Source organism: Lissotriton vulgaris, chromosome 2_1, assembly GCF_964263255.1.
Source record: "Lissotriton vulgaris chromosome 2_1, aLisVul1.2, whole genome shotgun sequence".
Lineage (NCBI taxonomy): Eukaryota > Metazoa > Chordata > Amphibia > Caudata > Salamandridae > Lissotriton > Lissotriton vulgaris.
In genome coordinates, this window is record NC_141687.1 from 1,237,039,552 (window position 1) to 1,237,065,727 (window position 26,176).

At 45.1% G+C, this 26,176-nt stretch overlaps 1 protein-coding gene across 1 annotated transcript in view; it reads left to right on the plus strand.

The window, feature by feature from the left end:
• LOC147732424 (uncharacterized) overlaps positions 1-26,176 on the plus strand; it is a 2,559,122-nt gene that overhangs the window by 1,644,062 nt on the left and 888,884 nt on the right. The window contains exon 74 of the mRNA XM_086954262.1: positions 4,547-4,655. Coding sequence (XP_086810388.1) covers positions 4,547-4,655 — 109 coding nt within the window. The remainder of the gene's footprint in view (positions 1-4,546; positions 4,656-26,176) is intronic.

Genomic DNA, 26,176 nt, shown 5'->3' on the forward strand with positions numbered 1-26,176 from the left:
TAGTGGAACTCGTGTGTTAAAGCATTTGCTGCTTGAAAATGTATCCATGAAGAGAATACCTCTGTCTGCTGATATTCATGTGCCTCTACCACAAATATGACTGTACCACCTCTTGATGATACAGCACTATTAATTAGTTTGTAAGTTACACTCTTTCTTACATTTACCAGGATGATTACTTCATACGGGTTGTTTTTTGAAGACTTGTGTCTTCTGCTAATAGTTCGGTTGCTATTCTAGCTCTCTCCCTTTCGTCGTCACTCTCCATCATTTTGCTGACAGAAAGTTTGCAGAGCAAGTTTCAAGGAAACAAAGATTAGGTGCACAATATTTTGGAACAATGTATCCTTCAACGTTGAATAAACCAAAAAACTAATACATAGGATTCTCGTCCTACTTAGTTCTGGCGGATACTAACCTTTTACCCACTCCAGACGTCTATTGGAGTTTTTACGGAAAAAGGGGTCTGTGTGAAAAGCACGACTGAGTCACTCTAGTATCTAGCATTAAATTATTGCCTTACCAAACGTTGGGCGCCATGTAGTGTAGTTCCTATATTCCCAATAGGCTCTGCGCATTGGAATAACATAAACGATAGTTTAGACGTAGGACTGAAGTCGACTAGGTCTCTATTGAATATGTTAGACTTAATTGTTTATGCCAGCTAGCTCAGAGGTCACTAGAAACTTTCTTGAATACACAAGAAGGGATTAGTTTCTGACAACCATACAACATGACAACTTTGTTCCCCAAGAATAAGGAATATATCTCCAAAGTCGCTGAAACAATATATGGCTATTTCACTCAGTCAATCGTGCATGCTTCGTTTCACCAGAAGTGCAGAGAAATAGAGAGACGGGCGTTTTCAATAAAAAGGTTATTTATTGAGCAGTCTTCTTTCTCATGCAAGAGAAGTGAATTGCTACAATCGTAATACTTGCTATGAAGTAAAGTGCGTACAGTAAAATGAGTATTATGAAATAATACTATAAAAGCATTTATATGGTTTCTAAGTCATAAGATACATAAAATAGATAAAATACATACAATGATAAATAATGACTAAAAGTACTCAACTGGTGCATCTAAAATACGCCTACCCCGGTGTACCTAACCTAAGTCTAGTATAAGGGAAGAAGTAAGTGAGGTGTAGCTTGAGTTGAATAGTTTCTGCCAAGAATCTATCCAAGAATTCTCTAAGGGTCTAATCAGCTCCGTACCTTGGTTATAGAATGAAGGAGGTCTTGTATCTCTCTCTCAAGACTCGATCTCCCAGTAACCCGCAAGGGTAGCAGGGAAACACTGAAGCTGGATTTCTTGGCAGGAGAAAAGACAGCGTCTCTCTCAGTGCGTCAGCAGGGAGGGTCGGCTTCCTTCGGCACTCGCATACAGCAGGGCGTCGGGCAAGTAGTTAGTCGATCTGCTCTAAAACCACAGTGTGTTTTGCTAGGGCAGATGTGGGCATATTTATACCTGGAAGGTGCCGAGTTTGACGGAAGGGTGGACATAATAACGTCACTAAGAACTCGAAGTTCTTTTCACACTCCAGGAGTTCTGGAATAAATCAATACTGAAGCAGTGGGAATTCCCGTACTGCTGAAGGCTGGTTGTCTTCGAGAACTCGTTGTACTATGGGAGCTTAGTGGAAGTAGCCATGCCGTATTTGGACTGCATTGGCTGTGTCTAAATATGGTTATGATTCGTATGCCTATATAAGGACATGGTAAGTTATATCTATATAAGGGCATGAATCGGGAAATTTACACTAGAGCCCTAGATACGTTACAACAAGGGCATTTCCTACCTGTTGTATTGAGATTGAACAACTCTTCCACCAAGTAGGGAGTAAAACCTCACGGATGGGAGGCAGGGGGGCTGGTCCTGGGTGCAGTTTGAGCTGGGGTGAGTGCAGATGGGCTTGCCTTTGGCCACCTTATGTGCCTTTGGTGCACTTTTGTCTTTGCCCACCTGATTTAGAGTGGGCGAACAGTTTTTGCTGTCTGTCTGGAGGTAAGGGGCAGTGAAACCATGGGGGCAAACTCTCATGGAGAGGGGGGCATTGTTTGTTGTTGTTTTGGAAAATAAACAACATTGCATGTTTGTGTGTGCACGCTCAATACACCCTGAACCTGGATCTGGGGATTCCCTAGGTTCAGCCAGAAGTCAATCTTTTCCAAGAACAACAATCTGTCTTTTCATAAACCAAACTGTGTAGGCCCTACCAGAGTTGATTGGTAAGAGTTTGCTTTGCTCACAATCTGATGCAAAGAGTTGAAACGTCTTGTGGATATTGGCATCTCTCAGAACTGCGCTGGTGCTAACCACAGCCCCATTGCTCACCAGTAAGTCAGAAAACAAAACAGCAAGGGTGCACTCATGACCTTATTTATGAGGCCTTGCAACACTTTTGCGCCATTGGTGCGTCAATTTTTCTGTGTACAAAATGCACCATGTGGCACCCAACTTACAAAGTGACGCATCTAGGCAGATGCGTCACTTTGCAAACCACTGCGCCACATTATTCTTGCGCCAGCTATAATGTATGCAAGGTGGGCGTTCTCCCACAAAAATCCTCGTTGAAGTGGCACAGGCTCAGTGCAAGTCTTCTAGGACACCATCACGTCAATATCTTATGCCTGCCTCATAGCAGGCATAACACTAAACCACCGGCACTTTAAAAACTATTCTACTATCCAAGGAAGATGACCTGAAGGAACTGGAGTTCCCCAGCAGTAATATTAGGATACTAGCAACATTGACTAAGGCAGCAAACCTCGACGCCGCGCTAAACAAGACAATCTTAAAGCGAATCTTATCAGTGAGACTTATGGTATTGCCGATAAAAGGTATCAACACACGCTGGAAAACTTTGGAGGTGGTTACTACTTGCAGACTGTGTCATCAGTATGAGGAATCTATGGTTCACCTGGTTTGCACATGTCATTGTTTGATCCTACTCACGTCGCACTTCACTAAAACATCTGTTTTTAAAATATGGAACACGTACTGCACAGATGCCACAAAACTTCTTTTTAACTTGGAGATCCCAATGGAACTGGCCAGATTAGCGAAATTTGCACACAAGATGAAAGAACTCTTAGGCAAAGCCTCAGTCATGGACTAGAACCTGTTTATGGGTTTAACATATGTTTTACACCAATCGTATCTGTTTTACACCTTCTAAGTGCTGCGCTTTTAGATCTATCTCTTTATGTTTTAGTCATGAATATTAGATCTGTTAATTATGCATCAACCATATTGAAGAAAGTGAGTGGTGGAGACACTTTGCTTGATCTCTTTTGTAACAATTTGTATTAATTGTCACAATAAAATATATTTATTCATTAATTCATTCACTGAACCAGTGCTATAATCATAGCCCTCACCCTGCATTGCTGGAGTTCTCACGCTTCTAACACAACTCCAGCAATGCTGCAGTTTTGCACTGACAGATATGTCAGTATTACTGATGTATCTGACATTCCTTGCGACATAATACATCATACAGTAAATATGACGCATCAAACATGTCGCCAGGAGGGCGCAGTAAGCTGTCTTTACGCAGTGATGCAACAGTTTTCATAAATAAGGCCCTCAGCTTTTTATTTTAAAAAAAGGCTGCTGAGATTTCACTGCTACTCTCGCAAGATCTCTTTTGATCCTTTAGGAATTTAAACCTCAAAAAGTCAAAAAAGTCACATCATGACACCCAATAGCTCCACCACCATTTGCCCTCACAAAATGCACTCTTCTACAACTGCACCTCCTGCATTCCAATAAGTTTTCCTTTTGCCTTTACCCTGTGACACCTAATGCCAGAGTAAGATGGCCTCTATTGTTATGTTATGTTATGTTATGTTAAAAAGGGCTTGTAGAGCGCACAGCTACTCTGCAGAGTGTCCCGGCGCTATTGGGCATCATAACACCTCTATTGATACGAAACGAGCAAATCTATCCAAGAGATGTCTCGGAGATGAAATTACATATCCTCCTCAGTAGGATGGTATAGTCAACCATATCATACTCAGAAGAGAAGCCTAGGAGGATCAGCGCATGTGTGGAGTGTACATGTAAGAGAGCAATTGTATGTACATAAGAGTATTTGTGAAGTCATGTTTGTGTAAATCAAAAACAATGTGAATGTCTTTAATGGCGACTATGAGCATGTAAAAAGGAGAGAAGCACATATGTGATATTGTCAGAGACGTTTATGTGTGTGCTGTGTGATAATTCTGTGTAAGAACTAATGCACAGAATCTTAAAAAGTTAAAGCTTTTCTTATAAACGATGCATGAGTAGTCACTTTAGAGAGATGTCTCTTTTTTGCCTAGGAGCAAAAAGTTGTGAAAAATAATTGTGTATGAGTCTATTTGTGCATATGATAGAAGTGTGTGCATGAGTAAAAAACAAAATGATCGCATTTCAACTTAGAAATGATTGCAAGTGTGTTGTGCAATGTAATGTGTGTGTGTGTGTACAAGTGAAAGATATAGAGTGCAATTGTTTGTCTTTTTACATTTTTAATTAATCCTTAATTTCTTATTAGGAGCCCTGTTTCCAATAACTTGTCCAGATGGAACATTCACTCCCAAAGAAAAGACTGGCTTGAAGGATAAAAGTGAATGTATACCTTGTCCATCTGGATACTACTGCAGGTAGGTGCAACAACGAGACGGTAGGGAGAAAGGAGTAAGACAGTCAGGGTAACAGACAAGGACAGTGTGGAAACCTTTCAAACACACGGTGTGGCATTCACTTAATAGGTGTTAGCCTTTCTGTGCCATGTGTTTAGCACAATTCCTGGAACTGTATAATCAATGTGATTTAATTGAGGTAGTAACTACAATGGGCTTTTCATTCATGCAAATTCCCTCAGTTTTATTTCCACCTCACTGAAGGCCTGACAAATTAAAACACCTTGAATGAGTCTTCAGCACCCACAAAAAACGTTATTATCGACATCACACAATGATACTTCTGTGAATGACCCTGGAGAATGTCCAAAGATGGATGTGTAATCATTACTTAAAACTCAACCTGTCAAAAACAGGGTTTCTGTTAATCTCCCTCCAAAGAAACCTGCATACTTGTCCGGTCGTGGATTGATTTCTACACTCTTCTGGGCTGTAAACCAGCAATTGTTAATAACACCAAATTCATGGGTTCCATTCTCAATAGTAGAATTAACCTTTCCTCTCTCTCCTAAACTGTGATCTCATTCCCTGAACCACACACCACTCCTTACCCCTGTTGCTGATGTCTTCAACACTCATCTCGCCCAATTAACTTCTCTCACCACATCCCTTGAGATCTTAACTCACCAATCCCCCAGCACGCCTTCCATCATGCCCCTTGCTGACGTTCCCCACACCCCTCACGCCCTCCTAACTTCTCTAACCACATCCCCCGAAATTTCAAATTGCCTGTCCCCAATCAGGCCTCCCATCTCGCCCCCTCCCACTGTCCTCTCACACCTCCCTCTCCAAAGACCTCCTATTTTCGATTAACACTGAATATTCCCAGCACCCCTCCTACTCCCCAACCGAGGTCCCCCTCACTTTAATATCCCAGACTCTTCTCAATTTAGAGCACAATCTCTCTGCATTGATGTCTGAACTCTCTTGACTTTGAGAAGATTTCAATTTCTAAACACCAATATCCACCTCAATAGTGCTAACCCCCCAAACTTTGGAAAAAAAACCCCACAAATTACAATTACTGGAAAAATGCTCATAGGTCTCAACGCACCTCGAAAAATCCCTCCCCGTCTGACCTCCCTAAACTCTGCAACTCGTACCATCCTAGTTCAGTTATCAACAACCCCCCCCCCCTCCCCTACTCTAACATCCCTGTTATCCTAGGGATGAAGAGAACCCCCTCCTCATCCGTCTCCCCCAGACCCCCACCTCAACGTACCACTATCCACTCCTGCCCACCCCCAATGAGAAGCGCCGACACCCTCCTGCTAGTCCCACCGCTGCACAAAAGGAAATCCACACAATCCTGCTCCTTCTCAGGAAATGCCCCAAAAATCTGGAATGCCTTTCCCAAAGACCTACGATGTAACCCTTCCTAAATCAGCCTCAAAAAAGAGCTCAAAATTCACCTCCTCAACAAATATTGGGGATCTTAACCTACGCCCTAATTTCACCCACCCACTGTTACTACTCCGTTCCTCCTCTACTCTCGTACTGCACCTTGAACTGCTCTAATTATCTGCTCATCCAATATGTGTTAGCCCAAACTGTTTCTCTGCTATTAAATCTGTTGTTACTCCGGGCTGCTTGCATTTTGTTTGTACCGCTTATTAGCATCATTCTCCTGTCTCACATCATTGTATAATAGTTTGATCTCCCCTATCCATGCTATATATTGTCATGTCTCCTGCTCCTCTCATTTGTCTATTTGACATGTGTTAACTCTAGCTGTTTTCACTTCTGTTCACCTGTTTTGATAATCCATACAGCCAAATTATTGTTGCTTGCCTTTACTATCCTCATTCTCATGTAAAGCACTCTGATACCTCCGGGTCCAGCCAGGGCTATATAAAACCTCTAAAATAAAGAAAATTTAAAATAACCTTTAAAGACAAGTCTCTGTTAACGATAAGAGCACACACTGTATTCTTAGGCAGCTTTGGGGTAACTGGCAGTTTATACAAGAACAAATCTTATAGACACCAGTGCAGCCTCTTGTTCTTTGCAGATTGGATTATGGTAATTCACGTCTCTCTGGCCTACCAAAAGTACATTTTGCCCTTGGCCCCACAAAGAAGTGCTGCATATGGTCATCCTCTTCGTCTCTGGATGCAAGAATGTTTACCACATCACACTTATCCCATAACATAAGAACAGCCCCACTGTTAACCTTGATCACCATAATTCACAAATGGACTTCAACACCAATAAAACCCTCACAAATCAATTCCCTCCTATTTAGGTGAGAAACTAAAACATCTCTGGCAGTCACTGTGGTTAAAGAAAAGCTGAATTTCCCCCTTCTAGAGCGTCCTATATTTGAAACCAGAGCGGAGTATGAAATAGTCTTTCTGTGGTAAGACCACAAACAAAAATTTTGAATTTGCTACCAAAACCTTTGCTAAACTCTGTGCCTTGCAACTTTATGAAAAGAAGCTTAAAGTCTGTTTGTTTCAAAGACACTATGATTGATACTAAGAATTGTATATACTGATCTTTTTTCTAATTTTTTGATTGTGTTTAAATTCATTTGTAAATATAGTTTCAGCAGCAGACTCCATTGGTACTGCAAGCCATTGACTTTTCGAAGGAACAGCGCAGGGGAATTACAAATTGCCGAAGCCCACCATTGTGCTCCCAAAAATCTGACCTTGATTGTCCCAAACTGAAAGTTACTTTAGGCGCATGAAAGCTCTGGAAGATAGAAGAAATACTGTAACTAGCCAGCTGCGATAAATATTTCAATGAAAGGAAATTTGTAGCCTCTAATTACAAAGATAACATTAGGTCGAAAAATAACAAACAGCCTGAGAGCTGTATCTAAGGAAGGAAGAGTGGAGGGGTAAATGGATATGTCTGTGTGTACATGTCAATATGTTTAAAGATGAAAGTGTGTAGGTTAATTGAAAGTAAATCATTTGGCAACCCTGTTGTTAGTAACGTCTAAGGAACACAGAATATTCTTTGAGCATTGATGGGATACGTTGTTCAGTGTCACCACTGGGTACTTATAGTTAAGTTTGCTTTTCCATAGACCTGTAATTTTTTGGATTGCTAATAAGCTTGGCATTGTTTGACGAATCCTCACAAAACTTCCACGCAAACAGCTAATTCGCTTAAGCTCCTTCCTGGAAAAGTTTGTGGTGATCCATTAAGTGGGGGCCAACAACAAAGAGGGTGTTCCAAAATGCAAAAGCACAATGCATTTTCTATAGACTTCATTAGGCAGTGCTAACGGAGAGAATGCTGAACACAATTACACCAAATGTGGCAGAAAACATTGGGGCATATTACCAACAACTTGCGATAATTTTTGTCTCTAACTTATTTAGAGACAAAAATTATCGCCGCACATCGGCGATTTTTTATCGCAGATAAACCTTGCTATTAACAAGGTTTATCGCAAATGCGATAAAAAACGGCCGAAATGCATGAATATCGCTGAAAAGTCAGCGATATTCATGCATTATCGAGCAAATGCTCTTAGCCATGTTATCCACCTCCCATTGGATAACATGGCTAAGAACTGCTCAGGGCAGGTGTTAGCTTTTGGAGATATTCGCGCTTAGCGCGAATATCTCCAAAAGTTGGTAATAGGAGATAGCGATGTTAGGGACTGTTTCCAGTCGCTAACATCTTGGCACGCCCACTTTGCATGTCATTAGTGATAAATATCACTGACATGCAGAGCAAGGCCCAAGATGGTCGCTATCCCCTATTAGCTGTCACTAACTGGTGTTAGCGACAGCTTGGTAATAGGGAGATAATTTTATCTCCGCTTTCTTGGCTTTTAAAGCCAAAAAAGCGGAGATAAACCCCCTTGATAATATGCCCCATGATCTTGGTCCACAGATTGAGCTTTTTTTGATTTGGTGTAAATCCGTTCAGTAGTGTTTGAAAAAGAAAGGTACAAAAATATGGGTGCCTTTGGCCTATGAAGGCTCAGAAAGGGAGCTTTGTGACCCCCTCCCTTTTTAATTCTATTTGGCACTGGGGGATGGGGTCCCCGGAGTCAATTAAGGCTTGGGAAGGGAGGCTGCAGATCTCCCTCCCCTTAGATTTTGGCCCCAGGTGATAGGGATAGGGTCTCTTTGGCCAATTAAGTGTCAAGGAGGGGAAAATGCCTCCCTCCTCTTAATATCTATGTTTTGACCCCAGAGCATGGGGTCCCTGGGACCCCAACTCAATGATGCGCACACCAAATGCTGTTCTCTGTGTTGGGTTGGTTGCTATCAGGAGGGTTGGGCCTGTGGCCAACAGCTGAAGGCAGTGTGCAGATTGGGGTTGACTGTCTGTGGGTGTGTTGGCCACAGGTCCTGGCCGCAGGCCAGGCCATGCGACCAACCTAGCAATGTGGGGTTGGCTGTCTGCAGCCAACCCCTCCCACCACTGTGTGCAGCAGGGGTTTGGTTTTACATATGGTAATAAAATATTACATTACGTTGAAAAAAAACTAGAAAATTCCTGAAAAAGCCAAAGGTGAAAGTAACATTATAATTAGGTGAATTGTTCAGTAACAATGTAACATTTTAAACTTAAAAGACACAAAATTTCACCAATTATAGTTATCTCCATTAACTATGTGTCGTGCCTTAAGTTAGCTATAAGTCACAGAAAATATAATTACCCACACTGAGGTAGAAAGTGCCAAATCCATTTGCCATTTTTACAGCAAAGTATATATATGAAGTATTAGCTTGTTTCCATCCATGACAAAAAATCACAAAAGCCTTTACCACTCCAGGCACAGTATTAGAGATTTGGATTGGTAAAATACCATCAAGCCAACCTGGAATTAATGAAATGAATAAAAACAACCCCTGACACGTGTTTTGCTCTTGTTATGAGCTCTTCTGAGAGTTATGACGTTGTCCAGACACAAGGGAGCACCCTTTCAGGCTGAGAGTGCAACTTGAATAATGCCAAAAGGAAGCAAGAAACCTTGACATATGTGTTTCTTATTTGAGCTATTGAGAGAGATATAGCTTTGTCTAGACACAAAGGAGCATCTAGTATAGTCTAAACAATATATTTTAGGATTTTTGTTGCACATAAATTATGCAAAAAAAAGAAGCAGAGACCTCTTGGTGGTTCCCAGCTCTTTACGGTCCCGGAGCACCCTGCAACACCACCAACACTCTGAATCTGACCCCCTCAAATGTCTTTTTTTCTAGCAAGGTTTTTAAGTTTAGGATTAGAAAATAGCAATCCATGCTGAGTCAGATCATAACAAAGCGTTTTCCTATTTGTACAGTAAAGTCTGTAATCATAGAATGAGCCAGCACTATCCATGCTGGCCTGCAAAATGACAAAAGCTTTTTACCACCCAGGCCCTGCAATACAGCTTTGGATTTGAAAAATACTTTCAAGGCCAACCTTGAATACATGCTTCACTCTTATTAAAACTCTTTAGAGAGGTATCACTTTTTCCAGACACAAGGGAGCACCTAGTCAAAACAATACCCTTTAAGGCTTTGAGTGCCACATAAATTATGAAAAGAGGAGGCAGGGAAATCTGGTTAGTTCCCGAGTTTTAGGTGGAGCGAAGTTCTTTATATGGAGCAGCCTACAACACCATTGACACTCTGAATCTGCTCACCTCAAATGTCTGTTTTTCTAGCACCGTTTTTAAGTTTAGTATTAGCACAGTCTCATCCATGCTGAGCTAGAAAATTACATTGCCTTTTGTCATTTTTACAGCAAAGGCTTTAAGCATAGGATTAGGTAGTGCCATTGAGCTGAAAAATGACTTGCCCCCACATGCATCATTGTTTCATTTTGCACTTCCTAATTTGCGATTTGTAGGGAATCGCAAATTAGGAAATGCAAAATGGGATGCATGTACAATTTTTGCAAAATATTTGAGAATCGGTAAAAATCGCAATTTTTACAGATTCTCAAATATTATGCGAATTCCAAAGTGCGAATTCGCACTTCCCATTGTTTCCTATGGGCCAAAAGGCCCATAGGGATCAATGGGAAGGCTTTAACAAATTGCGATTTTCATTTTGAAAATCGCAATTTGTTAATGCATTTCATGGGTGCAGGGAGGGGTCCAAAGGACCCCCCCTGCACCCCTGAAATGTATTTTTCGCATCATGTTACACACACACATGTCCTAAGGACATGTGTGTCCGTAACATGACTGCTTAAAAAAAGCATTTTTAAGCATTTTTAAACCTTTTTCCAAATTTACCGAGTGGTTCAACCACTCGGTAAATTTAACCCCCTAATTGCGAATTCGCAATTTGAAAAATATTCATGCATTGCTTTTAAGGAATCGCATATTTGCGATTTCTTAAAAGCAAATGCAATTTTAGAAATCGCAAAAATGATGCAAATTCTAAAATTGAATGATGCATTCCAAAAAGCTATTTTGGAATCGCAAACGGACGATTTTAAGGAATCGCACCGTTTGCGATTCCAAAATACTTTGATGCATGTGGGGGTTGGTCTTTTATCACTCCAAGCACAGTATTACAGCTTTGGATCGGCAAATTACTGTCCAAGCCAACTTGGAATGAACAAAAGCAGACAATTGTTTTTTACCTGTGAAGGAAAAAGGTCACTTTAGTAAAAAAAATACATTACATGAACTTCACCTCTCTTCATCTGTCTGCTCCTCTACCCAATCAGTGTCCAATTTGTGAATGAAAGAGAAAATAAGAAACAGGTTAAGTAGTCCCTCCAGGGCCTCCCCCAAGCAAGGCAGGGTGACCCCTTTGGGTCCTCAGGCATCATTGCAACCATTCAATCCATTAATTAGTGTGTAGTCACGCAGGAGGCTGCCGATCATCTTCTGAAAGGCCAGGATTGGTGTCTCCTTCTTCCCTACTACCAGGAAGTTTCTGGAAAATAAAAGAACATCTTGAAACCCGCACAGGAGCCTCCAGCAGCCCTGGAGGTATCCGAGGGGCTGTGTCCCTGGAAAAAAAGCATACATTAATGAGTCTGCTGTGATGCATTTCATGGGTATCAGCAGGTCCTGGTTGTAGGCACATTCCCAGAAGAGATGTAGCGCCTGAGCTGCTCTCCTGGGGCGTGTTGAGCTGCCTTCTGGTCCTTGTTTTCTTTTTCTTCATTATCTTCTTTCGTTTCATCAAGAGGGCTTCTGTTTCAGAGTCTGGGACCTCTATCTACATGATTTCTGATTCCGTAATGGGGGTCCTGTGGTCAATATAATGGCCAGTTCCTGGTGAAGTTGTTGCACTGCTGCCTAAATGGACAGGGCAAGTGCCTGGGATGACCCCTCCATGTCTTCGATGATGTCCTCTTCATCTCAGGAGTCGATAGTGCAGTATTTCTCCTCCTGGTGTTCAGCTTGGGAAGTGTTGAGCTTCTTCTGGGTGTCAAAGCCTTCCTTCCTTTGCCTTGTCCTTTTCCTGCTTGTTGTTTGGTGTATTTGTTCTCCTCTCCATCTCCCTACTTCATTGTGGGTAAAGAGTGTGATGCCTTTAATGGTGGTGCCTGTTTTTGCTCAATCCTAGTGCACCTTCTCTTCCTTTTCTTTCCTGTCCTTTTTATGCAACATAGCATCTCCTCTTCATCTCCACTGCTGTCCTTGGGTTATTTTTCTATCCTCCTGCCTTGGCTGGTGTTGCAGTTTCTACACCTTCTCCTTTGGCTGTAGCTTTGATTCGGGCTTGCATTTGGCTACTGGGAGTGCTGTGGCATTCTGCGTTGTTACTTCTTCGGTGGTCCCTCAGGGTGGGGGACTCCCACTGCTTCCACAGTCTCAGGTGAGGGTGTGTGGTCTCTTTCCGAGGTCGATACTTCTTTTGGATTCCTTGTTATATTCTCCTTTTCCATGCTGGTTCTTAGCAGTGTTGTGTCTTTTGGAACCTGTTATTTCTCAGCGTCATTCCTTCCTAACTCATTCTTCTTTCCTGTATTTACTCTGGAAACCTTCAGGAGGGCGTTTAGCTTTGTGTTGGCTGCTGGGTCCACCAGGGGTCTGGGGCTCCTGCTTTTGCCGCTGCATAGGTCTTTTTTTCTGCTGACTCAGGGCATTGGAATATATGTGACCCTATCCACCACAGAAGTTGCATGTCTATTTGCCCATGCATCCACTTGCTTCGAGTCCAGTCATCTTGCATATCCTGCAGAATTTCTCAGCTCAGTCCTTACCTTTGTATTCCATGGCTTGTCACTTCCTGCAGGTGAAAGATTTTCCTGATTACTCGATCTTCCCCTCGTCCGCTGCTAGGCAGACGTTCGCCATTGGGTGCCTCAGGCCTTCCTTTCCTGCTGGATCCTGGTGTAGGTTCAAAGATGCTTGCTATGTTGTCTTGAATATGCCTAGTTTGTCCAGGACTCTGGTGGGTTCCATCACAATGGTGCTATATCTCCAGACTTGCAAAGCAATGTCCCATTCTGAGAAGTAGAGGTTTGTCGTCTCCACTGCTATTCTCTTCTCCGTTTATATTGCCTCCTGTCAGCAGTTGTGTTGAAAATGTTGTATGGTGGCTCCTCCTCCTCCTGGAAGAATGCCCTTCCTAAAAAGTGCCTGGGTGACGAATGTCAGCAGCAAGATCAGCCGTGATGTTGACGTATAGCGGCACAACACCTCCTCCACAGGGATCCCTCCCAGTTTGATGACCTTGTCTAAAAAGAGGTTTCTTTCTAGCCTCCCGGGCCCTTTTTTTCTTATACCTCCCATTGCATGACATGGGCATGCCTACTGGTGAGGGAGAACCACTGAATGGTTTGGTGACGTTCTCCTTTTTGGTCCCTTACTGGCCTTTCCACTTCCCCTCGGTTTTGGCGGTGCCAGAGCATTCAGGTCCCTCTTTCTTTGCCTCAATGCATTCTTGTCACCAACCTTATCAGTGCTCTTGCTTTCTTTTAGAGTGTGTGATTGCTGCCCTCCCGCAGGGGTTTTTACATTTGGGTGTCCATTGGGGGATAACCTCAGTGTTTGTCACTGGGGAGCCAGTGTTCATGTCTTCCACCATTAATTTCCCTGTTACCACGTGTACGCCTGTGGGTCCCCCTGTCCTGTACATTTCAGTAGGCAGTACTCATCCTAACTCCCAAGAGCTAAGGTGAGGGTTATAAGTGTTGCCACCTAGGCATGGATCTCCTCTCCAGAGCTCTGAGTGCTGACAGGCCTGCAAAATATGTTAGGACGCTTTTTAATTAGTCCGCCCACACACCAGGGAAAGAGGAAAAAAGGAAGCACAACGTTTTGCAGTGACCTAATGTCTGACCACACAGTTCTCTGAGTTTCTATTTTGCACTCCTATTGAGCAAACACACACCAGACACCCGAATGCTGGTGCTTTTCCCCTGCTTCCTTTAGAGGTTAGTAGGTCTTGTCTGGTTAATTTGCATACATTTGCATATACAATGCACATTTACACTGCTTCAAAGTTGGAGTGGCAGATCTGAAAACAATCAAACTTGCTTTCACTTAGTAGAGCTACAAATTTGAGAAGATCAAATAATCCCCCTGATCGTACCCAAAAGGCAGAGAAGCGATCCTTACTGAGCTGAAAGATTGCAAAAGCCTTTTACACTTCCAGGCACAGTATTACAGCTTTGGATTGGTAAATTACCATCCAAGTCAACCTTAAATGAATTAAAGAGACCATTGACATATGTCTTTACTCTTACTGGAGAACCCCATAGCATTGTAGAGGCATAAGGGAGCACCCAGTATAAGCCAAGACAATAACTTTTCAGGCTTAAGCTTAGGGTGCTGAAAGAATTATACAAAAAGAAAGCAGGAAACTCTAGGTAGTTCTCAAGTATTAGGTGGAGAGAAGTTCTTTATATGGAGCAACCTACAACACCATCGAGACTCATAATCTGCACACCTCAAATGTCTGTTTTTCGTTTCAGACCTTTTAGGTACCCTTGTATCTCTACCCTTTCCTTAAACGTAAAAAACCCTTAATACTCTTTACTCCTACCCACCTCTGAACCCTAAAAACCACTCACTACCCTTACCCATGCCAAACTTGAACTCTAAAAACCACAAACTACCCCAGTCCGCTACTCATCCCTGAACTGTAAAAACATCTTATTATCCCATTCCTTTACTCACCCCTTAACCCTAAAACCCATAACTACCCTTCCCCCTACCGATTCCATTAACCCTAGAAATGTATTATTCCCCCATAAGGTGATGAGAAAAAATATTGAATTGTAAATATCGACTTTCACATATATCGAGTCAAAAATATTGTGACATGGAAATATCGTCAGCAAGAATATTGTTGTCAAGAATATCGATTTTAAGCTAAGTAATATCGATGTTTAAAATATTGAGGATATTAATATCAATTACAATAATCTAGTTGCTTATAATATTGATTTTTAATTATTGTTATCAATCAATCAATCAATCAATCAGTCTACTTATAAAGCGCACTACTTACCCCTGAGGGTCTCAAGGCGCAGAGGGAGGGGGTGCCGGTACTGCTCGAAGTGCCAGGTCTTGAGGAGTCTTCTGAAGGAGACCAGGTCTTGGGTCTGTCGCAGGTGGGTGGGTAGGCTGTTCCAGGTCTTGGCGGTGAGAAAGGAGAAGGTTTTGCCGCTGGAGGTTGCTCGTTGGATGCGAGGCTGGCGGAGCGGAGCTGGGGGGTAGGGGTGCAGAAGCTGAGTCTGCTGTTAAGGTAGGCTGGTCCGGTGTTGTGGAGTGCTTTGTGAGCGTGGGTGAAGAGCTTGAAGGTGATCCTCTGGTCGACACAGAGCCAGTGTAGCTCTCTCAGGCGGGGGGTGATGTGGCTGCGGCGGGGATGTTGAGGATCAGTCGGGCGGAGGCGTTTTGGATGCATTATAGTCGTCGCAGGTGTTTGGCCGGGATTCCTGCATAGAGTGCTTTGCCGTAGTCCAGCCTGCTGCTGATGAGGGCCTGGGTCACCATTCTTCTAGTTTTGGCAGGGATCCACTTGTAGATCCAGCAGAGCATGCAGAGGGTGTTGTAGCAGGAGGAGGAGGAGGCGTTGACCTGTTTTGACAAGGAGAGGGAGGAGTCGCGGATGAATCCTAGGTTGCGTGCGGGGTCGGTGGGTGTAGGTGCAGGTTCTAGTGTGGTCGGCCACCATGAGTCTTCCCAGGCGGAGGGGGTGGGTCCAAGGATGAGGACCTCCATCTTGTCCAATTTCAACTTTAGGCGGCTGCTCCTCATCCAATCTTCGACGGCGTTCATTCCCTCGTGGAGGTTGGTTTTGGCAGTGAGTGGGTCCTTGGTGACGGAGAGGATGAGCTTGATGTCGTCGGCGTAGGAGCTGATGTTGAGGACGTGTTGGCGGGCCACTTGTGCGAGGGGGGCCATGTAGATGTTGAACAGTGTCGGGCTGAGGGATGAGCCCTGGGGTATTCCGCAGAAGATGTCGGTGGCTTCGGAACGGAAGGGTGGCAGGCCGACGCTCTGGGTTCCTCCGGAGAGAAAGGACGTGGTCCAATCGAGGGCCTTCTCTTGGATTCCGCTTCATGGAGGCGAATCTTTAGTGTGCTGTGGCAGACCGTGTCGGAGGTGGCTGACAGGTCCAGGAGGATGAGGGCTGATGTTTCGCCGTTGTCTAGTTTGCGCCTGATTTCGTCTGTGGCGGCGATGAGGGCTGTCTTGGTGCTGTGGTTTCATCTGAATCCGGACTGGGATGGGTCTAAGATGTTGTTGTCCTCGAGGTGGCGGGCCAGTTGCGTGTTGACGATTTTCTCGATGACCTTCGCCGGGAACGGGATCAGGGAGATGGGCCGGAAGTTCTTGAGATCCTTGGGGTCCTCTTTGGGCTTCTTGAGGAGGGCGCTGATGTTGGCGTGCTTCCAGCTTTCCTGGAATGTAGCTGCCTCGAAAGAGATGTTGATGATCTTTCATTGTTGGGGTGGGATGGCAGCGTCTGTTTTGTTGAATACGTGGTGTGGGCAGGGGTCTGATGGTGAACCTCAGTGGATGGAGTTCATGATCTTGCGTGTCTCGTCGTCGTTGGCGTTGGTCCGGGAGGTCAGGCGGTTAGTGCGGGTGGTGTTCGCAGTGGGGGGTAGAGCCTGGCATGGTCGGGGTAGACTTGGTGTTGAAGCTGTCGTGGATGTCAGCGATCTTGCGGTGGAAGAAGGTGGCCAGTGAGTCGCACAGTGCTTGTGATGGTGGGATGTCGTTGGCGTTGGTGCTGGGGTTGGAGAGTTCCGTCACGATGCTGACGAGCTCTTTGCTGTTGTGTGCGCTGTTATCTAGGCTTGTTTCGAAGGGAGATCTCTTGGCTAGTCTGATGAGGTGGTGATGTCTGCGGGTCCTTGGGCGCTTCGTGGCTGTCCGGTGTACGGTTGTGGAGCCATTTCTTCTCCAGATTCCGGCATGCACGTTTGGAGGTCTGGAGCTCTTCGGTGAACCAGGGGTCTTTCTTGCTGGTGCGGCTGTTGGAGGGTTTCTTGAGCAGGGCAAGGGTGTTGAGGTTGCCGGTGGTGGCGTCTGGGTCGGTGGGGTGGGTGGGTTCTGGGTGAGGGTGGTCGTCAGCTGGTCTGCGGTGACTTTGCTCCAGCAGCGTCGTGAGGTGGTGCGTTGTGGGTTTCTTGAAGGTGAAATGGATGCAGCGATGGTCCGTCCAGTGGAGTTCGGTGGTGTGGTTGAAGGCAACGTGGGTGCTCGTGGAAAAGACGTGGTCAAGCGTGTGGCCTGCGGCGTGACTGGGTGCGGTGAAGAGTTGTCTGATGCTGAGGTTGGCGAGGTTGTCGATAAGGGTGATAGAGTTTGCATTGTTATTGTACTCAAGGTGGAAGTTTAGGTCCCAGAGGAGGATGTAGTCCGTGGAGGCGAGTGCATGTGTGCTGGCTTGGTCGGCCATGTGGTCGTTGAACTGTGCCCGGGGACCGGGGGTCTGTAGATGAGTGTTCCTCTGAGGGTGGTGTTGGGGTCCGTGTGGATCCGTGTGGATCCGGAAGTGCAGGTGTTCGGCGGTATTGAGGGTGTCGTCTGCGTGGGTGGAGACCTGGAGGGTGCATTTGTGGACTATGGCTATTCCTCCTCCGATTCCGTTGGTGCGATCCCTGCGGGTGATCTTATAGCCACCCAGGATGGCAACATCCGGGACGGAGGTGTCTAGCAGGTCCCAGAGCTCGATGGAGTGTTTGTGTGCGGAGCGGGTGTTGAGGAGTATGCAGCAAAGGTGGTTGGGTTCGGTCTTTGGAGGTTTGGTGACTCTGTTGCAGGTGAGGCTGCAGGTGCGGCAGGAGAAAGGTCCGTGGGTGCGTTTTGGGGGAGGCTTTGAAGCACCGGTGATCTCGGTCGACGTTGAGTCCATGGAGGGTGCTGGCATCGTAGTGGAGTATGGTGTTGTGGCGTTGACGAGGTCCAGGGGTTCCTGCACCTGGCGCAGACGGGCGCGCCAGAGGCGCTGACGCACAGCTCCCGCCATAAGTAGGGGAGGTGGGAGGGAGGGGCAGCTGGGAGACGGGTGGCGGATGGCGAATGGGAGCAGGGGGCGGGGCCACAGGGAACGCAGCGGCGGGAACGGCGAGGGACACAGAAAGGAAAAGGGGGTGGGGCCACAGGGGAGACAGCGGCGGCGCAGCGCGAAGAGGGAACATAAGGCAGAATGGGCAAAAGAGCACAGGGACAATACAGTGATACAGTAAGCACAAAAGCACACTGAGGACACTAAAAAGAAAACCAAAGCAGGCAGAACCAAGGTGGCGATCGGAAGTACAGCTGCTCAGGGGGCTCGAACACGCTTCAGCAGAGGCAGTAGGGAATGAGCGCAGTCAGGTGGAGCTGCGCGGTGTGAGGAGTGACCTGCCTGCTAGGGACAGGGTCAAGGGTCGTTCTCACTGTCGCACAGGGGCCGCCATAAGTAGGGGAGGTGGTAGAGAGAGAGGCAGCTATGAGGCGGGTGGCGGACGGCGAATGGGAGCGGGGGCGGGGCTGCAGTGAACGCAGCAGCGGGAACGGCTAGGGACACAGAAAGGAAAAGGGGGCGGGCCTCAGGGAAGGCAGCGGCGGGACGACGGCGAAGAGGGATCAGAAGGCAAAATGGGCTAAAGAGCACAGGGACAATACAGTGGAGCAGACAAGAAATACAGTGATACAGTAAGCACAAAAGCACACTGAGCACACTAAAAAGAAAACCAAAGCAGGCAGAACCAAGTTGGGGATCGGAAGTACAGCTGCTCAGGGGGCTCGAACACGATTCAGCAGAGGCAGTAGGGAACAGGCGCAGTCAGGTGGAGCTGCGCAACGTGGGGAGCGACCTGCTTGCCAGGGACAGGGTCAAGGGTCGCTATGTATTTTGGTATGTATTTTAAATATATATGTTATGATATCTTTGTTTTCAAATGTATTTGTCCACTTTTCTTGTAGACTTTAGGTAATTTTGTTATTTTTAGTACTGTGGTGGGTTGTGGGTTCATAGGGATACATGGTGGGAAGTAAATAAATTATAATAAATTATTAATTATTTTCCAATGCAATATTATTTATTTAATTAATCATTAATTATGTTAATATTTTTAATTTACATGTCATGTGTAGATTGTGGGGTTTATAGGGGTTTAGGATGGAAAGTAATTTCATTTTAGTTAATTAATTGTTCAAATTAATGATTTAATTGATAATTATGTTAGTAGTGAAATATTTTTTTTAAATTTACATTTTATATCTGACTTGTGGGGTTTATAAGAGTACAGAATGGGAAGTAATTTAATTTTGTATTAATTAATAATTAATTGTTAATTAATATGAATTATTTAATTGATAATTAATTATGTTATTCGTATATGTTTTTTTAAAAAATTTTAGGTGTGGGTTGTGGAGTCTATAGGGGTACAGGGTGTGAAGTAAATTTGAATAATTAATATTAATACATTATTTAATAATGATAATTTAATTTATAATTAATTATATTAATGTTGCAATTCATTTATTTGTAATACATTTCAGGAGTGTGTTGTATATTTTGTGAGGGTATATTGTGGAAAGTAAAATATATTAATTTAAATGATAATTACTTTTTAATTATTGATAATTAGTTTTCATTTAAATATTGATGTTAATAGTACAAATAATTTGCTTTTTAAAGTTACGTTTTAGGTGTTTGCTATAGGTTTTGTAGGGCTATATGGGTGAAGGTAACTAAAATAAAATGTGTTATATTTATTGTTTGTTAATAAATAATTTTTAAATAAATATTTTTTTATGTGACAAATATTTTTGGATTTAATTTTTAATAATGTTTATAATTTTATATATGGATTTAAAATTATAATATGTATTTATTTAAAAAAATGATTATATGAAATAAATTTGTTTTTTAATATTTATATTTTAATTTGTTATTTTGTTTTTGAAATTATTTTATTGCTTTGTAGAGAATTTGTTTGTTTCTAAAGCAGTACTGACTTTAGTGGGAATATTATTTTTTTTCCTCCCGCAATCCAACACTTTCCCTACTGTTTCACTGACTGGAGTGGGAATAGTAAATTTTTCCCCTCTGCAATTCTACACTTTCTCTACTGTTGCACTCATTGGGGCGGGAATAGTACATTTTACCCCTCCGCAATCCAGCATTTTTCCTACTGTTGCACTCAGTGGAGTGGGAATAGTACATTTCACCCCTACGCAATCCAACACTTTCCCTACTGTTGCAGTTATTGGAGTGGGAATCTTACATTTAATTTCTTTGCGATCTAAGCTTTTTATTAGTGATGTATTATTTGTAGTGGGAATAGTACATTTTAGTGCTCTACAATATAATATTTTATCCAATTCTGTATTTATTGCAGTGAGGATAGTAAATATACTTTTCTGTGATGTAATAATTTTAATATTTTTGTGTGAGGTGGGCATAGTAAATGTTTTATATTATTATGGTAAAAATGTGTTTGTTTGTTTAAATTGTAGTGGGAAGTTTATATATGTATTATTTACATTTTAATAAGTAATTTTATATTTTAATTTATAGAATTATGCTTTTGTTTATTTAGAAGAAAAAATGTATAATGTTTTACGTTCGTAAATTATTTATTTACTTTTTTGTGCTTTTTAAATATTTTGTTTTTAGTATGTTTGTATATATATATATAAATATATATATATATATATATATATATATATATATATATATATATATATAATGTTTGCTATATTATATCACTTACAAAAAAACTTTATGATATAGTATAAAAATATTGCTTTAATTATATTTTTAAAGAGATATATTTCTGATAGATACATCTGCCGTGTGGATTCCTCACCTTGTGAATATCCCCCTTGCGTCAGCAACGTTCGGAAATTTTCTTCGTAGCACGCCGACGTGGACGACGTCACAGGAGCACGGCATCGCGCGTGACTCCGTCTGACGTCACCGACCCCATATCAGGCCCACGCCGGCGTGATGACGTCAGTTCCCTTTTTTCCGCGTCTCCGACGCTAACGGTTTTCGGGATCTTCAGCGATACCTAGTATCTTTCTGTTTGATAATTGTCACTGTTTCTCTCTTACGACCTTGTTCTTCTCCGGAGATGTCGTCGAGGAAAACAGGCTTTAAGCCATGTAGGTCTTGTGCCCGCATGATGTCTATCACTGACCCACATAAGGATTGTTTGTGGTGTCTTGGTTCGAGTCACGATGTGAAGAACTGCGATTCCTGTTTTAAGATGAATCCAAAGGCGCTTCGGGAGCGTGAAGCAAAGTTGCTTTTGGCGAAGGTGAAAAAAGACTCTGGGCGACTTTCGAGATCTACGTCACGGAGATCGAAGTCGAAGCAAAGGTCTCGGTCGAGGTCGGGATCGGCGTCGAGGTCCAGAGCCGGCTCGAGGTCTGGAGAGGACTCGAGGTCTAAAGCGAAGTCGAAGTCCAGAGATAGATCTAGGTCTAGATCTAAGTCGGCTTCCGGACATGCTTCGAGCTCTTCGAGGAGAAAGCATAAGAGGAGGAAGCACAGTTCGAGACATCATTCGGGGAAGGATTCCTCTGACTCGAAGAGAAGGTCTCACAAGCATCGTAAGGACTTTGTCTCTCCTTCACCTGCTTTGTCAAGAGAAGGTTCTCCGGCGCCGGAGCCGGAGCCGGAGCCGGAGCCGGACCCGGAGCCGGTTTCCTCGGAGCATGAAGAAGAGGAGGTGACTCAAGAACCGGCTTCGGCGGAGACTCCTGTGAATCCGGAAGGTCAGGGTGAGGATGTGTCGGGTCGGCCTCCATTGCAACATCCGGTAGGTCCGTACCCTTCCTTTCCTGGTCCTGGACAGGATCCCTCGCATTTTCTCAATGCGATGTTTGGAGTTTATTCTAGGGCAATGTACCCCACTGGAGCGCCTGGTGGCCCCATGGGTCCTTTATCGTACAATCTGGGTATTCCTCAGTCGTATGCCCCTGCTCCATTTATGCCTTTCATGCCGGCGCCTCTTTCACCATGGCTCGGTACGGCTCCACCGAGGTCTTCGACTCCGCATGCGGCTTCGCCGACTCCGGATCGACCTCGCAGTCGAGATCGAGGTACTACGCCTGTTCATGACTCTCGTCCTCCTGCTCCGGTTCCTCGATCGACGTCGGAACCGGCTCCGTCGGAGTCGTTACCGGATCCGTCGACTTCGATTCGAATGGAGTGGTCGAGGCGAAGAGCTCAGCGTCTTCTCGAGCAAAAGGATGATGAGAGTTCAGATGTGGAAGAAGGCGAGCTTCCTGATCATGATGATGACTTCGATGAGCTTCGGGATGCTAGTGGTCTGGAACTCTCTCCCGAGTGGGGTCTGCCTTCGACTTCTGATGCACCATCAAGGGACGTCGCTCCTTATCACGTGGTTATTAGGAAGGCTGCTGACCTTCTTAGCTTAAAGCTGCCCACAGTGGAATACAAGCCCAACATTCTCACAGAAGTCCTGCATTCTCCTTCTTCGATTGTGGAGCCAACTCTGCCGTTTACTGATGCCTTGTCAGATCCAATTAAGGAGATTTGGAAGAGGCCGTTGTCTGCTCCTGCAGTTTCAAGGGTTATTGCAAGGCGCTATAGGGTGGCTCCTGATGACCCTGCTTTTCTTTCTACGCATCCATCTCCGGAAAGTCTTGTGGTTCAGGCGGCTTGCTCTAATAGGGCTGCAGGCTCTTTCCCTCAAGTGCCAGCTGATAAAGAGTCTAAGAAATTGGATCAGGCTGCGAAGAAGACTTTCTCTTCTGGGAGCATGGCTCTGAAGTCATCAAATGCTACTTGCCTTTTAGGTAGATATGTGCACGCGCTGATGGACTCAGTGAAGCAATTGTCTTCAAAACTTCCTGAGGAGGATAAGAAAAACTTTAATGAAGTGGTCTCTGACACTCAGGCTGCGGCCCGCATGGTCATTCAAAGCGGCATGGACACTGTGGATTCTGTTGCCAGAATTATGGGCTCATCCATTGCAACCAGGAGAGCCGCATGGTTAAAGTCTTCTGATTTCTCAGCCGATGTACAATCTACTTTGCTGGACTTACCCTTTGATGGGACTGGCCTTTTTGGTAAGAAGGCTGATGTGGCCTTGGAAAGGTTTAAAGACAGCCGTGCCACTGCGAGATCTTTGGGTCTGCAGATGAGAGGGTCGACGGCTAGAAAATTCAAGGGATTTGGTAAATCTTCTTTTCGTCCCTTCAAGCAGGGCCAACAACAACAGCAGCAGCAGCAAAACCCTCTATATAGGTCCTATAGAGGTAGACAGAGGGGTCGTGGACGTGGACGTCAAGTCTCCTCTTCCTCCACTTCCTCCAATAATGCCCAAACCCCACCCGCATCAGCAAAGCAGCCCTAGATCCACCATTCTGGATCATGTAGGGCCAGTAGGGGGTCGGCTTACTCACTTTCTACGAGATTGGGAATCGGTTACATCAGATCTTTGGGTTCTCAATCTCGTAGAGAATGGGTATGCACTTCCTTTTCAGGAGTTCCCTCCCAATTACCCTCCTTGCCAAGGTTATTGCTCGGAGGACCACCTGCTTCTCCTGCAGGAGGAAGTCCTGGCACTGTTTCGAAAGGGTGCAATAGAGGTGGTTCCAGAGCAGGAGAGGGGTCAAGGGTGCTACTCCCGGTATTTCTTGATTCCCAAGAAGGATGGCAGGCTTCGGCCGATCCTGGATCTCAGGATTTTGAACCTCTATCTCAAACAGGAGAAGTTCAAAATGCTCACCCTTGCTCAGGTTCTTCTGGCGCTGATGGAAGAAGACTGGATGGTGTCGATCGACTTGCAGGATGCGTATTTCCACATCCCAATCCTGAAGTCGCACAGGAAGTATCTCCGTTTTACGGTGGGATCGCAGCACTACCAGTTTGCGGTCCTCCCGTTTGGACTTACTACTGCGCCTCGAGTTTTCACCAAGGTGATGGCTGTGGTGGCTGCACATCTCAGAAGGTCGGGGATTCCAGTATTCCCGTACCTGGACGATTGGCTGATCAAAGCAGAGTCGCCGGAGATGGTGCTCCATCATCTGCAGGAGACAACTCAGTTGTTACACAGGTTGGGTTTTTCGATAAACGTACCCAAATCTCACCTGGTGCCCTCCCAGCGCAACCTGTTCATAGGTGCGGTACTGGACACTTCTGTATGTCGTGCATTCCCTCCACCTCAAAGGATTCGCGACATTCAGGAAATGGTACCTTTATTCTTCAATGGGGCGGTTGTTCCAGTCCTGAAGGTCCTTCGCCTGCTCGGTCTGATGGCTTCTTGCATTCTGTTGGTCAGTCATGCACGCTGGCACATGAGGGCGCTCCAGTGGTGTCTCCGCAGGCAGTGGTATCAGCACAACGGAGATCTCAGGGAGTCAGTGAGGATCTCCAGGGAAGCTGCAGCGGATCTGTCTTGGTGGGGCGTGGAAGGCAATCTGTCACAAGGAAAGCCTTTTCAGCTGCCTCCATCAGTGGCCACAGTGATATCGGATGCATCCACTCTAGGGTGGGGTGCTCATCTGGGAGACCTGGAGGTCAAAGGTCTTTGGTCTCTGGAAGAAAGGTTGTTTCACATCAACCTTCTGGAATTGAGGGCGATACGTTTGGCGCTCAAGGCCTTCCTCCCTTCCCTTCGCGGTCGTTCGGTTCAGGTCCTAACGGACAACACGACCGCGATGTGGTACATCAACAAGCAGGGAGGTGTAGGGTCGCAGTGTCTCTGCAGAGAGGCTCTGCGTCTCTGGTCCTGGGTTCAGGACCATCAGATTTGTCTGGTGGCAAATCATCTGGCCGGAGTTCTGAACGTGCGTGCAGACAGTCTCAGTCGGCAGTTCTCTGCCGACCACGAGTGGAGGCTTCACCCGGAGGTTGTTCACGACATCTTTCGGATGTGGGGGACTCCTCGGGTGGATCTATTTGCCACTCGCGAGAATGCTCACTGCCCTTCTTTCTGCAGTCTCCAGTATCCGATGCAAGGAGCATTGGGGGACGCGTTTCAGTTGAGTTGGGGAGATCGACTCCTTTACGCGTTTCCCCCCATACCTTTGATTCCTCGGGTTCTGAGGAAGATTCGTCAAGACCGGGCCCAAGTCATATTGGTTGCTCCGGATTGGCCAAGAAGGGTGTGGTATTCGGACCTACTCCACCTATCCTCTCACCCGCCGCTCCGTCTCCCTCACAGGGCAGACCTCCTCTCTCAGTTGGAGGGGCAGGTTCTACACCCCCACCTCCAGACATTACACCTTCATGCCTGGAGATTGAACGGGGCAACTTGAGTTCTTTTTCTCTCCCTCACGAGGTGGTGGATGTTATTCTCTCTGCCAGGCGTGACACCACTAAGTCCATATACTCCTATAGGTGGACAAAATTTGTTTCTTGGTGCAGGGAGAGGGATGTTAACCCTTTGAAGGCTCATTTGTCTAATATTTTACAATTTGCCCTTTATCTGGCACAGCAAGGTTTGGCTGTGTCCACGGTCAAGGGTTATCTTTCGGCCTTATCGGCGTTTTTATGTTTGCCGGATCAGCCTTCTCTCTTTAAATCTCCGGTGGTTTTGAGATTCTTGAGGGGTCTTTTGAATATGTTTCCTCCTACTCCTTTTATTGTTCCTCATTGGGATTTGAATCTTGTGCTGACCTTTTTGATGGGTTCTCCCTTCGAACCCTTGCACAAGTGTCCATTGAGGCTTCTCTCTTTTAAAACAATTTTCCTCGTTGCAATCACCTCGGCAAGGAGGGTAAGTGAGCTTCAAGCTCTAAGTTCCAAACCCCCATTCCTGACCATTCATGCAGAAAGGATGGTTCTTAGGACCAGGGCTGCTTTTCTGCCTAAGGTGGTGACTCCTTTCCATCTTGGGCAGTCCATTACCCTTCCTACCTTCTATCCTCCCCCTCACCCGTCTAAGGAGGAAGAGAGGCTGCATTGCCTGGACCCTAAGAGGGCGGTGTCTTTCTATCTGGACAGGACTAAGGACTTCCGGGTGGACGACCAGCTGTTTGTTGGCTTTGCTGGCTGCAAGAAGGGCAGAGCGGTGCACAAGCGCACTCTTTCCAGGTGGATAATCCTGTGCATCAAGATCTGCTACTCCCTTGCGGGTAAGGACCCTCCTGAGGGTATTAGAGCTCATTCAACTAGAGC